Consider the following 18,355-nt stretch of genomic DNA (forward strand, 5'->3'; position numbering starts at 1 on the left):
TACATTATATTCTTCTTTTCATGGGAAACAAAAAACTCTAAACCAGTGTGAAGGTAAGCTATAAGATGAAAACATAACATTCTTGTATTTTAATCAAGTCTTTAAATCTCTATTTTGGGTGTATTTTATCATGTACATTAATATTAGTACATACATAAATAAATATAAGTATTAGTCAAGTCAGGTAGACTGAGGATCAATTCTTGGCTTGGCTGCTTACCACTGGGTGACCTTAGACAAACTCATTACTCCAAGTCTTATTTTGATCATCTACAAAATAAACATGGTAAGAGTTCTTAACTTACTAAGTTGATGTGATGTTTAAGTGAACTAAAGCTAAAGCATCTTGACATGTGGTATCTACCACATAGTAAGAGTTCAGTAATATTTTGCTATTATTTGGAAAATAGACAAAGATGAATGTGTATGTGGTTAAAATTATGACTTATTTTTAAAATTTTGGTTCAAAAATCACAAACTCATATATAACACACTCTAAGTACACAAACATTCATATTTATGTTTATAGATGTGTATCTATGTATATATACTAATAATATGCATATACATATATATAACTCATCTATGTGCATGTATATATAAACACACACATAGACAAGTTATAAAAATGTGGGGGTCCTATTTATGAAACTGCTGTTCTTACATTCCACTGTAAGAGAAACATCATATGCAATTATTATACAGGGCACATTTCCATGAAACTTGCATTACATAATGGGTTTTTTTTTTATGGTTTAAAGTTATTATATATAGGGTCACTATGAGTCAGAATTGACTCAATGGCAATGGCTTAAGGTCCAAGACACCAATAATTATCTATAGTCAAAAATTCCTATCTATGCAGACTGCTTTGATCAAAATAAGGTGCATCCATCACCACTAAATTAAAAAGTAAAATAAAATAACTGTGAAAATTTTAGACTTTTAGAGAATATCCATTTAATTAAAATAGTCATGTAAGTCTTTAGGCCAACTTTCTTTTTTTCTTTTGAAATTTTGATTTGACATTCTTTCATCATTTGGACACTAAAATATCTATCTTTAGAGGAACAACCTCAAGATGCTCAATAACTCAGATTTTCAGTTTAAGCATATGCCTGAAGCATTATAGTTAGGTGGCAATAAATTGCAGGAAGCTATTTCAATAGCATTTTCCCTACTTGTAAATGTGCAATAATACTACTACTAACTAATCAAATAGCTATCTTTCTAAAGAAAGAATAGCCAAATCATACTATAATAAATAATGTACTAGAATATCAATATTTCCTATTATGTATCAGATCTTAAAGCTAAATAACTGATACAGTTATTTATTCACTTATTCACAGTGCCAAACACTATGCGAGATATCCCTCCCCCATTTCAAAAATTTTATTCAACCTATCTAAATATATATATTTGGAGTATTTTCACCATCTGTGTCCATAAAATTAGTGTGAAGGCTCTAAATATCACTTTTTATAAATAAAAATCAGAGCTAGTACCTGAACGATGGCTACTTCTAACCTGAAACCAGAAGAACTAGATGGTGCCCAACTAGCACTACAGACCATTCTGACCAGGGACACAACTGAAGGTCCTAGATAGAAGAGGGGAAAAACGTAGAACGAAGTTCAAATTCCTAAGAAAGGCCAGGCCTACTGGACCAATAGAGACTAGAGGAAGCCCCAAGACTATCTCCCTAAGATACTCTTTGAACTTGGAACTGAAACTATTTCTGGGGGTCACCTTTCAGCCAAATAATAGATTGGTTTAGAAATAGACAACATCACCTGTGAGTAATGTTCTACCTTAAGCAATCAACTATATGACACCAAACAGTCATCATTTACCCAAATGCAAACATGAGAAGGTAAGGAGTGCAAGGGAAGTTAGATGATGGAAACCAGAACAAATAGAAATAATGAGAATGCTGACACATTATGAAAATTGTAACCAATGTCACAGAACAACTTTTAAAAAAAATTTCAAATGGAGAATCTAATTTGCTGTGTAAACTTTCACCTAAAACACAATAAAATATTATTTAAAAAAAAAATCAGAGTTGGAAAATGTTTTTGAACTTTCTCTTATTTACCCGTAGTAAGTGTTCCCTCTCTTCTACTTAATTCTTTGTAAAGATTCTATGGCTCTCTTATCATGTCTGAGCATCGATTCAAGAACTTTTAATGTCCCTATTACTCAAGCCTGTTGCTGTCAAGTTGATTCCGACTCATAGCTCAAGGTCCTATATAATTAAGCTTCACCTTACAAATGCACATTACCATTCTTATCCACTTCTTAGCTGGATAATCTCATAAATTACATAGCTTCTTTGAGTTCGCAAGAATAAGGGAATGATAGTACTAGGACCTAGCTCATAGTATTTTTGTGAGCATTAAGTAAGATAGCCACACGCACTCTAAATTTTTATCTATTATTATTGCTAACATATTGGTTTTCATCATGCTTTCCACATCCCACTGCACTCCCCATCAGTCCAAATTCTACTGATCTTGCTGCTCAGCTCTAGCTCTCTTACAAAGTCTTCTTCTTAAAATCTTATCCACTCTAACCACTTGGGTTCTTATTGTTGCAAAAACCCCTGTCATCACCACAGGTTAGTTGTTGTCACATTCCTTTATTAGCGATAACAGTAGCTTCTAATTTCACTATAAAACTAGTGTTCCTCAAGCAGTGGCCCTCAGTCAGGCTCTGTGTCCGAGTCATGTAGAAAGCTCGTAGACATGCAGATTCTGGAACTCGGCCCCAAACCTACTGAATGAAACTTTTTGGGCATGGGCGCTGAAAAAAAATCAAATTTCAACTAGGCTTAGATGATTCTATTGCCAGTAGAGTTTGAAAATCACTGTGAAAATGAGGTTCTCAACCTTTTGTTTTGATTCTTCCACCTGAGGGATACAACACTCTCCTGTCTCACTGTCTGAAACACTCTTCTCTCCATTAATCCTTCACCTCTCTCCTCAGGCAATCAAGATTAATTCTAGACCATAGACAGAACCTTCATTTCCATGTAAGAACCATTTCACATCCTTCTACAATACAGCCTAGTTAGTATAGTGCTGGTTACGAGGTTCGAGGCTGCCATCGAGTTGACTCCGACTCATGGCAACCTCATGTGTGTCAAAGTAGAATAATGTTCCAAAACTTTTCAATAGCTGATTTTTTCAGAAGTAGATCACCAGGCCTTTCTTCTGAAGTATCTCTGGTGGATTTGAACTTTCATCCTTTTGGTTCGCAGCCAAGTGCACCACACAGGGACTCTAGTTGCAAAGTTAGTGGCCAATAAATACTTTCTGGTAATTTAATATGAGACAGTCCTTTAACTACTTCTCCAACAAATGTATTCAGCCCATAGTTGTTGACATGTACCAATTATCAGGCCCTCTTCTAGGCACTGAGGATATAGACAGACACTGTCCACACAGTTGTGCCTCTCAAAACCTCTGATTTTCCTCTGTGATACACTCAAGTATCACTTTTCTAAGATGCATGTAGATGTACCTTAAAAACATCATTGATTTAATTGTTGCCATTGTATTAGAAGAGAATTTATTTAATCTTCAATTGGCCAAACAATTACTTCTAAGTTGAGACCTCTTGGCAGGTAAGTGGGCAGTAAGGTGCCAAATTACAGAGCAAGGAAAATGAGTGTTGGCAATTGAAATGCCAAAAGGATATTAACAAAAGGAACACCAGCAAGTGCCGATAAACACATTCCCCACATTTTCCCATATATATAAAAAATAAACCCATTCCATCCCTCCTTAACAAAATATATATTTTTGCAAATAAAAAGCACGAATGGAAGCTACATATAAATCTTGGGATTGGACCACTTCAAAGGCTATAACCCTTTCCTTTCCTATTCCTTTTTTTTAATAATTTTTATTGTGCTGTAAGTGAAAGTTTACAAATCAAGTCAGTCTGTCACATACAAGCTTATATATACCTTAGTCCATACTCCCATCTACTCTCCCCCTAATGAGTCAGCCCGCTCCCTCCTTCCAGTCTCTCCTTTCATGAAGGTTTTGCCAGTTTCTAACCCTCTCTACCCTCCTATCTCCCCTCCAGACAGGAGACGCCAATGCAGTCTCAAGTGTCCACCTGACACAAGTAGCTCACTCTTCATCACCATCTTTCTCCAACCCATTGTCCAGTCCCTTCCACGTCTGATGAGTTGTCTTCGGGAATGGTTTCTGTCCTGTGCCAACAGAAGGTTTGGAGACTATGACCGCCGGGATTCTTCTAGTCTCAGTCAGACCATTAAGTCTGGTCTTTTTCTGAGAATTTGGGGTCGGCATCCCACTGTTCTCCTGCTCCCTCAGGGGTTCTCTGTTGTGCTCCCTGTCAGGGCAGTCATCAGTTGTGGTCGGGCACCATTGGATTCTTCTGGTCTCAGGATGATGTAAGTCTTTGGTTCATGTGGCCCTTTCTGCCTCGGGTTCATAGTTATCGTGTGACCTTGGTGTTCTTCATTCTCCTTTGACCCAGGTGGGTTGAGACCAATTGATGCATCTTAGGTGGCCGCTTGTTAGCATTTAAGACCCCAGAAGCCACACTTCAAAGTGGGATGCAGAATGTCTTCATAATAGAATTTATTTTGCCAATTGACTTAGAAGTCTCTTTAAGCCATAGTCCCCAAACCCCCGCCCTTGCTCTGCTGACCTTCGGAGCATTCAGTTTATCCCGGAAACTTCTTTGCTTTTGGTCCAGTCCAGTTGAGCTGACCTTCCCTGTATTGAGTATTGTCCTTCCCTTCACCTAAAGTAGTTCTTATCTACTAACTAATCAGTAAATGACCCTCTCCCACCCTCCCTCCCTCCCCGCCTCGTAACCACAAAAGTATGTGTTCTTCTCAGTTTATACTATTCCTCAAGATCTTATAATTGTGGTCTTATACAATATTTGTCCTTTTGCATCTGACTAATTTCACTCAGCATAATGCCTTCCAGGTGCCTCCATGTTATGAAATGTTTCACAGATTCGTCACTGTTCTTTATCGATGTGTAGTATTCCATTGTGTGAATATACCACAATTTATTTAACCATTCATCCGTTGATGAACACCTTGGTTGCTTCCAGCTTTTTGCTACTGTAAACAGAGCTGCAATAAACATGGTCTGCATATATCTGTTCGTGTAAAGGCTCTTATCTCTCTAGGATATATTCCGAGGAGTGGAATTTCTGGGTTGTATGGTAATTCTATTTCTAACTTTTTAAGAAAACACCATATAGATTTCCAAAGTGGTTGTACCATTTTACGTTCGCACCAGCAGCGTATAAGAGTTTCAGTCTCTCCACAGCCTCTCCAACATTTATTATTTTGTGTTTTTTGGATTAATGCCAGCCTTGTTGGAGTGAGATGGAATCTGATCGTAGTTTTAATTTGCATTTCTCTAATGGCTAATGATCGAGAGCATTTTCTCATATATCTGTTAGCTGCCTGAATATCTTCTTTAGTGAAGTGCGTGTTCATATCCTTTGCCCACTTTTTGATTGGTTGTTGTTGAGTTTTAACAGAATCATACAGATTTTAGACATCAGGCGCTGGTCGGAGATGTCATAGCTGAATTTTTTTTTCCCAATCTGTTGGTGGTCTTTTTACTCTTTTGCTGAAGTCTTTAGGTGAGCATAGGTGTTTGATTTTTAGGAGCTCCCAATTTTTTTTTTTTTTCCCAGTTATCTGGTTTCTCTTTGTCATTTTTGGTAATGTTTTGTATTCTGTTTATGCCTTGTATTAGGGCTGCTAATGTTGTCCCTATTTTTTCTTCCATGATCTTTATCGTTTTAGTCCTTAAGTTTAGGTCTTTGATCCACTTGGAGTTAGTTTTTGTGCATGGTGTGAGGTATGGGTCCTGTTTCATTTTTTTGCAAATGGATATCCAGTTATGGCAGCACCATTTGTTAAAAAGGCTATCTTTTCCTCAATTAACTGACACTGGGCCTTTGTCAAGTATCAGCTGCTCATATGTGGATGGATTTATATGTGGGTTCTCAATTCTGTTCCATGGTCTATGTGCCTGTTGTTGTACCAGTACCAGGCTGTTTTGACTACTGTGGCTGTATAATAGGTTCTAAAATTAGGTAGAGTGAAGCTTCCCACTTTCTTCTTCTTTTTCGGTTACGCTTTACTTATCTGGGGCTTCTTTCCCTTCCATATGAAGTTGGTGATTTGTTTCTTCATCACATTAAAAAATGTCATTGGAATTTGGATTGGAAGTGCATTGTATGTATAGATGGCTTTTGGTAGAATAGACATTTTTACTATGTTAAGTCTTCCTATGCATGAGCAAGGTATGTTTTTCCACTTATGTAGGTCCCTTTTAGTTTCTTGCACTAGTACTTTGTAGTTTTCTCTGTATAGGTCTTTTACATCTTTGGTAAGATTTATTCCTAAGTAGTTTATCTTCTTGGGGGCTACTCTGAATGGTATTAATTTGGTGTTTCCTCTTCAATGTTCTTTTTGTTGATGTAGAGGAATCCAAGTGCTTTTTGTATGTTTATCTTGGAACCTGAGACTCTGATGAACTCTTCTATTAGTTTCAGTAGTTTTCTGGAGGATTCCTTAGGGTTTTCTGTGTATAAGGTCATGTCATCTGCAAATAGAGATAATTTTACTTCTTCCTCGCCAATCCGGATGCACTTTATTTCTTTCTCTAGCCTAATTGCTCTGGCTAGGACCTCTAGCACAATGTTGAATAAGAGCGGTGATAAAGGGCATCCTTGTCTGGTTCCTGTTCTCAAGGGAAATGCTTTCAGGCTCTCTCCATTTAGGGTGATGTTGGCTGTTAGCTTTGTATAAAAAAAAAAAAAAAAAGTATAGATGCCCTTTATTATGTTGAGGAATTTTCCTTCAATTCCTATTTGGCTGAAAGTTTTTATCATGAATGGGTGTTGGACTTTGTCAAATGCCTTTTCTGCATCAATTGATAAGATCATGTGGTTTTTGTCCTTTATTTACATGGTGGATTACATTAATGGTTTTTCTAATATTAAACCAACCTTACATACCTGGTATAAATCCCACTTGGTCGTGGTGGATTATTTTTTTTATATGTTGTTGAATTCTATTGTCTAGAATTTTGTTGAGGATTTTTGTATCTATGTTCATGAGGGATATAGGTCTGTAATTTTCTTTTTTCGTTTTGTCTTTACCTGGTTTTGGTATCAGGGATACCGTGGCTTCATAGAATGAGTTAGGTAGTATTCCATCATTTTCTATGCTTTGAAATACCTTTAGTAGTAGTGGTGTTAACTGTTCTCTGAAAGTTTGCAAGAACTCTGCAGTGAAGCCGTCCGGGCCGGGGCTTTTTTTTGTTGGGAGTTTTTTGATTACCTTTTCAATCTCTTTTTTTGTTATGGGTCTATTTAGTTGTTCTCCTTCTGATTGTGTTAGTTTAGGTAGGTAGTGTTTTTCCAGGAATTCATCCATTTCTTCTAGGTTTGCAAATTTGTTAGAGTACAATTTTTCGTAATAATCTGATATGATTCTTTTGATTTCATTTGGTTCTGTTGTGATGTGGTCCTTCTCGTTTCTTATTTGGGTTATTTGTTTCCTTTCCTGTATTTCTTTAGTCAGTCTGGCCAATGGTTTATCAATTTTGTTAATTTTTTCAAAGAACCAGCTTTTGGCTTTGTTAATTCTTTCAATTGTTTTTCTGTTCTCTAATTCATTTAGTTCAGCTCTAATTTTTATTATTTGTTTTCTTCTGGTACCTGATGGATTCTTTTGTTGCTCAGTTTCTATTTGTTCAAGTTGTAGGGACAGTTCTCTGATTTTGGCTCTTTCTTCTTTTTGTATGTGTGCGTTTATCGATATAAATTGACCTCTGAGCACTGCTTTTGCTGTGTCCCAGAGGTTTTGATAGGAACTGTTTTCATTCTCGTTCTATTCTATGAACTTCATTATTCCCTCCTTAATGTCTTCTATAACCCAGTCTTTTTTGAGCAGGGTATTGTTCAATTTCCAAGTACTTGATTTCTTTTCCCTAATTTTTCTGTTATTGATTTTTACTTTTATGGCCTTGTGATCTGAGAAGACGCTTTGTAATATTTCGATGTTTTGGATTCTGCAAAGGTTTGTTTTATGACCTAATATGTGATCTATTCTAGACAATGTTCCATGTACGCTAGAAAAAAAATATACTTTGCAGCTGTTGGGTGGAGTGTTCTGTATAAGTCTACGAGGTCAAGTTGGTTGATTGTAGCAATTAGGTCTTCCGTGTCTCTATTGAGCTTCTTACTGGAAGTCCTGTCCTCCTCCAAAAGTGGTGTGTTGAAGTCTCCTACTATAATTGTGGAGGTGTCTATCTCACTCCTCAGTTCTGATAAAGTTTGTTTTATGTATCTTGCAGCCCTGTCACTGGGTGCATAAATATTTAATATGGTTATATCTTACTGGTCTATTGTCCCTTTAATCATTATGTAGTGTCCTACTTTAACCTTTGTGGTGGATTTAACTTTAAAGTCTATTTTGTCAGAAATTAATATTGCTACTCCTGTTCTTTTTTGATTGCTGTTTGCTTGATATACTTTTTTTCATCCTTTGAGTTTTAGTTTGTTTGTGTCTCTAAGTCTAAGGTGTGTCTCTTGTAGGCAGAATATAGACGGATCGTGTTTCTTTATCCAGTCTGAGACTCTCTGTCTCTTTATTGGTACATTTAGTCCATTTGCATTCAGCATAATTATAGTTAAATATGTGTTTAGTGCTGTCATTTTGATGCCTTTGTGTGTGTGTTGTTGACAATTTCATTTTTCCACTTACTTTTTTGTGCTGAGACGTTTTTCTTTGTAAATTGTGTGTTCCTACATTTCATAGTAGTTGAAGTTATGTTTGCTGAGTCGTTACGTTTTTCTTGGTTTTTATTTTGAGTTATGGAGTTGTCATACCTCTTTGTGGTTACCTTAATATTTACCCCTGTTTTTCTAAGTTAAAACCTAATTGTATTGTCCTATATTGCCTTGTTTCCCTCTCCATATGGAAGTTGTATGCCTCCTGTATTTAGTCCCTCTTTTTGATTATTGTGATCTTTTACATATTGACTCCAATGATTCCCTGTTTTAAGTTTTTTTTTTCTTTTTAAAATTAATCTTAATTTGTTTTTGTGATTTCCCTATTTGAGTTGATATCAGGATGTTCTGTCCTGTGACCTTGTGTTGTGCTGGTATCTGATATTATTGATTTTCTGACCAAACAATTACCTTTAGTATTTCTTGTAGCTTTGGTTTGGTTTTTGCAAATTCTCTAAGCTTGTGTTTATCTCTGTTTTAATTTCACCTTCATATTTGAGAGAGAGTGTTGCTGGACATATGATCCTTGGCTGGCAGTTTTTCTCCTTCAGTGCTCTATATATGTCATCCTGTTGCCTTCTTGACTGCATTATTTCTGCTGAGTAGTCTGAACTTATTGATTCTCCTTTGTAGGAGACCTTTCTTTTATCCCTGGCTGCTTTAAAAATTTTGTCTTTATCTTTGGCTTTGGCAAGTTTGATGATAATATGTCATGGTGATTTTCTTTTTGGATCAATCTTTTACGGGGTTCGATGAGCAGTCCAGTCTCCAAAACCAGTCGCTGCCTCCCGGTGACTTCTCCTGTCACCTGCATCGCTGTGCTGCCTGCGTACACTGGCTGGGCTTCCCCCGAGGTCACTTCTGAGGGTTAGGGCTGCGTCCCGTGTTTGCGCTGTCTCAAGATGCCGTGCTCAGTTCCCCTGCGCCCGGTCCAAAGCCCGGTGCCAAGGTTTCCTGGACTGGGACACTGGCTCTAGGCTCCGAAAGCAGTCGTTGCTTCCCCGTGGTTGTTTGTTCTGAGCCTCTGTCACTCAGGTCAACTCTTTAGATCTGTGTTTGATGGTCAGGGTTCATAGATTGTCATGTATGTGATCGATTCACTTGTTTTTCTGAGTCTTTGTTGCAAGAAGGATCCGAGGTAGCTTCTACCTAGTCAGCCATCTTGGCCCTGCCTCCCAGATACCGAGATTTATTTTAAAGGTGGACAGTGTGAGTCTTAATAGTAACATCTCATGAGAGACTAGTTTATCTGATCCAGCTACAGTTACGAAACAAACAAAAAACCCATAACAACGACAAAAAAAAAAAAAACAGTAATAAAATAGGGTCCTCAAGGAATAGAATTAAAAAATAAATAAATAAATAAATTAAATGAGGCTTTGTTACATTCAAAAGTATGCCATTACCAGTTGGTTAAAACTCAGAAACGTGAAGTCAGTCATTTGCTACCTGTGTGACCTTGGACAATTCACAGAAGCTCTCTTTTATCTCCCTCCACACCCCACCCCCCAGTCACCTACTGGTTATCTCCACTCAGAGATTCCATCTGTACAGAAAAGTTAACATGTTCAAAACTCAACTCACTTTCTGCCCACATGCCTCTTCCCCTCTACTGCCTTCCTGGGTTCCCCCATCAATAAACAGCACCATCAGAAATTTAGAAGTCACCAAGTCCTTTCAATTCTTCTTATGGACTTCTACCTTCTCCTTTATATCTCTGTCTTAGTTATCAGTTGTCTGGATTTTTGCAATGGGTTTTCATCTTATCTCTGAAACTCAGGTTTTGCTCCACTTCACTACATCCTCCACACTTTAGAAGTATCTTCCTGAAATGTGAACACTATCCGCCTATTAACATACTTCATGGGTCCCCTACAGCCTTTAGAACAAAACTAAAACTCTTCACCGTGATGCAAAACCATCTTCATAATTTAGTCACTGCCTGTGATTTTAATACCAACTCTTATCAAGGAGATCCTTGTCCCTATCTCCAACTCCAGCTATTTTAAGCTACTTGTACATCCTTAACACCATTTTTTTTTTTTTCCCTGTGTCTTACCCTCCTATATGCCATTCTTCCTGTTTGGAACATCTATTCACAGGCCTCTATCCCCCTTCTTCCCATGGCTAATTTTGATGTAATACATAAGTATTTTATATTCCCACTATGCCCCATACATTTCCCCTTTCAAAGCACTAATGATGCTATATTGTGACTTTTTACATTTGTTGACTTAAAAAGTGAATGCCTTGAAGTTGAGGACTATAATTCTATGTCCTTTTTCTCCACACACATAGTACAGTGTGTAGTAAATAATAATAAGTGACTGCTATGAAAATGTATTCTTCACATAAAATTTGTGGCATTCACCATGAATCAAACATCCAGCCAGCCACTGAATATAGAAACCACATGTGGGGAGATACTATAATCTTAACTACATGCAATTTATAAACATGATGGAGAAATATTCTGTGTGTGTGTGTATTTGTAACATACAGAGCAACTTGAAATCAATACCAAATACTAAGTAAAGAAAGGCCTGACAATCTACCACCACAAATCTGCCAGTGAAAACTCTCTGGATCGTGAGGGTTCAATCCTGCTGTAGATGAGGTTGCCATCAGTCGGGAATCTGACTTAAAGGCAGCTAACAACAAGTTCAATTGAAGTATTTCCTATGTCACAGAGAACACACAGGTATTAAGGTAAAAATCAATCAAGTGAAATCAGTAAGTGACAAAGAACGCATGGGAGAGAGAAGCCACTAAGCACTTGCTTGGTTGTTCAGAAAAAGTTTGAGGGAAAAGACAAATTTAAGCTAAGCATGAGTATAGCAGAAGCCAGGCAGAATTTGAGAATAGTGAACACGTAGATATCAAGTTTCATGAAGCCAGAGGACAGATCTTTCACGTTCATCACTGTGTCCCTAATGCCTAACAAATGACTGAATTGTAGCAGTGGGCAAGTATATGTTGAGTTGAATTTTAAAGTTTGCAGCTGGTGATGCAAGAAAACATCTGTTAAAAAAGAAAAAAAAAAAAAAAAAGCAGTACTTTTCTCCCTTTGCCATTCCATAAAAAGAGAATTTGTATATGTGTTTACTAGAACTCTTTCCTCAAAAGTGAAATATTGCTTCACTTTTTGGTTGGCAAATATGTTGTTTCAAGATGGAGAAGAATCTGCTTTAAATGAAGAGAAAGCTATTTCAGTCTATAATCCTCAGATCCAAATTTGGATCTTAAAATGCACTTTTCATCAACGAATCTTAACAAAGAGATTCTTGCCAATTTAACCAAGACATCTAAAAATATTTCATCCCAAAGCCAAGCTTTTGGCTCAGGAGTATTCTAGTTAAGATCATAATCTTCCAATGATTTTCCATTGGGCTAACAGTCATCTGGGTCACATGGCCCCAGGTACTGTCACCACCTTCCTAAGAACCCACAACTGCACTCCATTTTAAAATTCTGAATTTTCCTCATGCTTATGATCCATTTTCATGTGTCCCTGGAACTTCTTTATAGCCAACAGAGCTACTACAACAAGCAAAACTAGGGACACATGTAACTTGTGAGTTGGAAGGCACCCTAACACATCCCCTCTGATTTCAAACATAAGGAAACTGAGACCTATAAGGTAAATCACCTATGCAAGCACACTTAGGGCATGAGCTGGAGTGGACAGTGGGCATATTGTGTAGTAGTCTGGTGTTCCGTCTTCCACACTGAGTTATGCTCACAGAACATTAATATTTGTACATATATCTTATGGCTTCTGGCAGTCACCTGAGATAGGTAGAATGGGACTACTACACAGCCACCACCCTTCCATCAGTGGAGGCTTGTGTGCTGCTATGATGCTGAACAGATTTCAGCAGAGCTTCCAAACTAAGATGAGCTAGAAAGAAAGGCCTGGCAATCTACTTCCAAAGACCAGCCAATGAAACCCTATGGCTCACAATGGTTCATCCACAACTGATGCCATGGGGATGGCATAGGAACAGGCAGCATTTTGGTCCATTGTGCATAGGGTCACCATGAGTCAGGGGCTCATGGTGAGGAAATTGGGCCCAGTCTGGCTGTGAATTTCCTCAGGATGAATAAGCAGCAGAAGCAGAACTAGCATGAATTTCTGACTCAATTCAGGGCCTCACCATCATTGCAATTTACCAGGATCACCACATTGATATGGGCCTTTATCCCTTCAGTACAAATGTGTCAGTGTCACCTTAAACAGTCTGATGTCTACCATTCTGCCAAGGAAGATTTGCTATAAGAGGACAGAGGTTGCTATTCACAAAGGATAATGAGGTAGACACTTGTGTGTTAATCAGTTTTGAGGTTTCACTTAAATTATAAAGCAAACATTCGCTCAGAACTGAATCTAATCAAAATATCCTACTTCTGTTAGAACTACATACAGGGGGGAATATGGCACAGCCATCTTCTTATTTTATTTAGACACCAATGATGAAATTTCCTACTGTTGCTTCAAATCAAATAACCGTCTTATTAAAAAAAAAAAAAAAAACAACAAAAAAAACAGAACAACATACATAACAAACATTTTCTTTGAAGGGTTAATTATTAAGATTGCTACCTGAAAAAATGCTTTTCAACAAGTCAAAATGTGTTGGGGCAAGTCCACGTGTGTTAGCATTAGGATAAGAAAGGAATCTGGCATGGGACTTTTGACACTTTGTTCTAATCATTAATGCTGCAACACTGTCCCATTTACAACCTGACGTTTATTTTTGCACTTTCGACATCCCATGATTTTTTTGCAACAGTAAATAGCTTTAAAACAGGACACCTCACCTTAGCTGGGTCTATATTTTGTCCAGCAGGCCTTGGCATTATGTCTACCTCAGATACCTTCCAAAATGCAGTATACAGGTAAAAACTGGCAAAACTTAAGAACAAAAAGTCTACTGCTCTAAATAATTTCAGTGGATAATACAGGTTAAGTTTTCAACTAATTTATGGCAGCAGCCTTGAATCATCTCAATGGTGTCTCTTTGAATTCTCATTTTGCTTCTTAATTATTTCACAAAATTTCATTTTTGTGATTTTCTAAAGAGGGAGGTAGAAAAATTAAACTCGGGAGGGGGAAAGAGTAAGAATAAATTAAAACACAAAAGTGAGAATTCTGATTCAATCACATGTAGGACACACCTGACTTCTATGTCTCTTTCTTTTTAGCAACGCAGTTTAGCTTCAAGTACCTGGGCCTTCGGAGGCATTCACATTAGGACAATTTTTATTTATTTTTTATTTTATTTATTTATTTTTTTTGAATGTTCTTTTTTTAATTTTATTTTATTGAGCTTCAAGTGAACGTTTACAAATCAAGTCAGTCTGTCACATATAAGTTTATATACATCTTACTCCTTACTCCCACTTGCTCTCCCCCTAATGAGTCAGCCCTTCCAGTCTCTCCTTTCGTGACAATTTTGCCAGCCTCCAACTCTTTCTATCCTCCCATCCCCCCTCCAGACAGGAGATGCCAACACAGTCTCAAGTGTCCACCTGTTATAATTAGCTCACTCTTCTTCAGCATCTCTCTCCTACCCACTGTCCAGTAAATTTTTATTTTTTATGGTAAAACTCAAAATATAAGTAGATGAAAGACCTCTAAAGTCCCACGAAAGTGAATTTTTGAATGTCTGTATGTATTAGTTTCCCAAAAAAAGAGACACACTCTGCCAAGAGGATTTTCATAACAAGAGTGAAATCTTTGGTTCTGAACCATCCATCAGTGTCTTTAGTCGGTGTTTATACCCTAAATGATAGCAAATTTCCCAGTAATTAGAGTATAAGCAGATACATACCATTAAAATGTTACCGAAATAGTTGCATATTCCCTCCAGTAATCAGAAGATATTTCATATTCCTGTGGAACCTCAGGGTCATCACTTACCTTTGGGCAGTGTATATGGACAATTCTGCTTACTTGAGCTTCCTGTTTGTTCATATTTTGGGAATATGGAAATTTGTGAAATGTTGACAGCATGTGCAATATCTAGCAGTCCTTTGTCTCTCTTGAGTTAATTTAATAACTGTCCTACTTTTGAAATCTTGATGGATGACATACAAGTGTTGTGCATAAAAGCTCATGGACAACACTTGTTAAATAGCCCACCCGAGTTTGAGACAGAACCCTGTTGTAACACAACCCTTTGAAATGTGATCTCAGGAATGAAAGTAATACTGATGTCTTGCATTCAAATGTGGCCTTTTTAGAAGATCTTTTCTAAAGGGAGGAACTTCAAAAGATGCAAAGAAGAAAGTCCCCAGAGAGATGTCCCAAGGGGGAGTATCTGGGGCACGTGTCCTTTGTCTTACATGTCTGCAGTGCTCCAACATGGGCAGCAGGGGGAGCTCCTGCACGAAGCAAACCCCCCACAAGCGTTTCCTGTTCTGGAACACCGAGGGTTTTTCTCTTCGCACTTGCCCCAAGGCCATGGAGGTAGCCACTAAGGAGTGCTGTTGTACATAAATAGGATTTGCTTAGGATACTTGTGAATAACGTTGCAAAAGTACCCAGAAATGACAGATGGGTCTGAGCCTGCCTTTTGAAAACAGGGTGGCCAAATTTTATTCCGTTTATTTCGGTGTAAACGTTAAAGGAAGTGGAAGGCAACGGGGGTGGGGGTGGGAAGGGTTGCCAATTCCGGTAAACAGGCGATCTCCAAAAGCAACAGGTGACATCAGTGTCCCTGAGGCATCTATTCAGCCTCTCTGTTATGGTTTAGTTTGTAGGTTATATTCTCTGTTGAATGCCTACTCAAAACACTCCCTCCTTCACATTCCAAATCCAGGAAGTCACTAATAAGCCGGGTTTCGCACTGAGCCCTAGGAAATGTGGCTTCTGCAGGGGGTTTCTTGTGTGTGGCTGCGTTTCGCACGTGAATGTGTGATGTGTTTTAGTCACTCTACGCCAAGTCCCAAGAAGCTGAGCCATGTTGGAAAAATTGCTGGCGATGAGAAAGACCCCGCCCAAACTTCAAACACAGTGGGTTCCAAGGCAAACCCCTTGCCCTAGCCCCCAGCCTACACATACTTACGCACACTCGGCCCCAACGACTGGCTTTCTCCTCCCTGTCCCCAAATGAAAGTCTGCAGAAATGCAAGCCTCTGGACTCACCATATTGACTTCGGAAACCATATCGATGCTGGCGATGTCAATGTTCATACCCACCGCCACGGGCGGACCTGCAAACCAAGATGGTCGGCTACGTGATTCCTCAGAATTTCATTCATTCTTAGCAAGGGTTGTCCACAAGACGGCGTGAGAGGCTCTGCTTAGAGAGGCTCTGCTTAGAACCCCTCCGCACTGACCACTCTCGCCCACGCCCCAAACCCTTCATTTTGGTCTCCTTTGTAAAAAGGGTGGCAGGTACTGCTCTGGGAAATGTACTGTTGAACATGCACACGCGTGTCCCGATGGGCCACGGAGATCAGCTCTGTCTGCATACGTATATGTCGCAACATGCGAATTCACTGAATTCACCGCGCAAGGGAATCGCCCTATCCCCAAGGAATTACATACATATTGCGCTGAAACCCCCTTCTCTTTTTTCCCACCCCTCCCCTCCATTCTCTGACCAAGTTTTAACTCTTCAGGCTTCTTAAGACTGTGACGCAGTATTGAGTCCACGAGCCCTGGTGGCGCAGTTGTTAAATGCTACCGCTGCTAGCCAAGCGGTCAGCGTTTCGAATCCCCCAGGCGCTCCTTGGAAACTCTATTGCGCAGTTCTACTCTGTCCTTTTTTACTCTTTCCTATAGCGTCGCTATGAGTCGGAATCAACTCCATGGCAGTTGGTTTAGCTTTTTTTTGGTATATCGGCATAACTAGGACCACAGTGAGGAAGGTTTCTGGCCCTTTTTCCTCCCCCACCCCCCTCTTTTTTTTCCCTCCTCTAAGGTGTTGTGAGGTTTCCAGGAGGTCTGAATAAAATCCATATACAAGTCGCTTTAAACCATGTCCAGAAGAACTTTTCCAAAGTAGGCAGGCACAGGGGGTTAATGCCACCTCTCAGCCAATTGCCTGCACACCTAGCCCACAAAAATGTTCAAGACAGCTTTCAGTAAGCCAGGTTCTCTGGGCACACCATGAACTAAACGTAAGGGGTTTGTACTCAAGAAAGCAAAGGTTTTATAACAGAGAGGGTGAAGGACCGCAGTCTCATTGAAAGATCACCCAAGTGCTGGACAGTAACTAACCGCCTTAAGTTTGGATCGGGTTCTCAATATGACTACGCAGAGACCCATTCAGTGCGCCACAGGCACCCAACATGACGGATAAGGAAAAGACTGCGCAAACAAAGCTCAAAAGAAGCTTCGCTATAGCTGGACTGTTTCTTATTTGTAAGGCAACCCGATTACCTCCAAAATCTGGCCGCAGACGAATGTCATAGCCTTTCAGGAGTTTATCCACCGTCTCTTTAACCAGCGACATATTACTAGGGTCATCGACACTAAAGAAAGAAATGACAATAAACAAGCATCAATAAGGCAGCTGGCACAGCGTTTTAGCATCTGATTCACACTACAGATCTCTACTTACAGAGGTAGGCGACAGAGCCCTTAAAAGTGAAAAAGAAAAACGAGAAACGCCAGGCACACTTACCTCTGAGCACACACAGCGGCGATTATTAAGGGGAAGGGCCAAATCCCAAAGTAACCCTTTTTCCGGACTCTCCGCATCTCTTCAGTGTTTGATGGGCTTGAGGGTGGCACTGAAGTGAGGAGATCCAACTTACTCTGCCCAGTGCAGTGATGCTAATGTGAGGCGCATGCGCACAGCGTACCAAAACATCAAAGGGGCAAGCAGCGCCTGCTGGGGACGGAGCAGATTTCCTTGGAGGGGGAAAAAAATTAAAAGGGAAAAAGAAAAAACATGTCTATGTATAGTATATACACATTTGAGTAATATAGAAAAATCGCCCCACAGAAAGACCCAGAGTAAAACCTTGGTTGTTGTCCTTTCGAAAAACGACTACAGCGTCTGGAAAGTTTCAGTAGTGGCAAGAAGCAGTTTTGCACCTCTCGGGTTGTGGGTTTGTAGTGTGTGTGTGTGTGCTCTTAAATATGCAAAACCAGATTAAGAATTTAGTGGAGAGCAGGAGTGGGGTGTGATCGGAACACGGGTGCCTGGAAGTCCAATCAATTCTGGTCTCAGCAGGCTGACTGGGGAGAAGAGTTTGAACTTTATTTCCTTGGCGAAAAGCAAACCCAGCCTGCAGCAAGACCGGGGACCCAGGAAGAGGGAAGGTTGCAGGGGGGAGGATAGTGTGGGCAGGGGAGCAGAAGTCGGAGCGAAAGGGAGGACAGAAGCCAAGGGGAGGAGTGCGGAGCAACCCGACGAATTTGGGGCCGGGGGGAGGGCGGAGGATGAGAAAGAAACTGGATGGGGGTGGAGGAGGGAGAAAAGAATGAAGGGATGCCTGGTCTTTTTTAGGAGCCAAGGAGTAAGCTTTTCTTCACTACTCACGAGCGGTCTCTTTGTCCTGCTCCTCACCCTTTGCACTT

The 18,355-nt window shown here is 39.4% G+C and overlaps 1 protein-coding gene across 2 annotated transcripts in view; it reads right to left on the bottom strand.

The window, feature by feature from the left end:
- GABRB2 (gamma-aminobutyric acid type A receptor subunit beta2) overlaps window positions 1–17,631 on the bottom strand; it is a 296,350-nt gene extending 278,719 nt beyond the window's left edge. Inside the window, exons 1-3 of one of the 2 annotated variants that reach the window (XM_049874268.1) lie at window positions 17,454–17,631; window positions 17,210–17,301; window positions 15,968–16,035 (exon numbers count right to left, since the gene is read on the bottom strand). In XM_049874268.1, coding sequence (XP_049730225.1) covers window positions 15,968–16,035; window positions 17,210–17,301; window positions 17,454–17,530 — 237 coding nt within the window. In that variant the 5' untranslated portion in view covers window positions 17,531–17,631. The remainder of the gene's footprint in view (window positions 1–15,967; window positions 16,036–17,209; window positions 17,302–17,453) is intronic. The other variant, XM_049874267.1, reaches the window with a different exon arrangement.
- Between the last annotated feature and the right edge of the window lie 724 nt (window positions 17,632–18,355).

This window comes from Elephas maximus, chromosome 2, assembly GCF_024166365.1.
Source record: "Elephas maximus indicus isolate mEleMax1 chromosome 2, mEleMax1 primary haplotype, whole genome shotgun sequence".
Lineage (NCBI taxonomy): Eukaryota > Metazoa > Chordata > Mammalia > Proboscidea > Elephantidae > Elephas > Elephas maximus.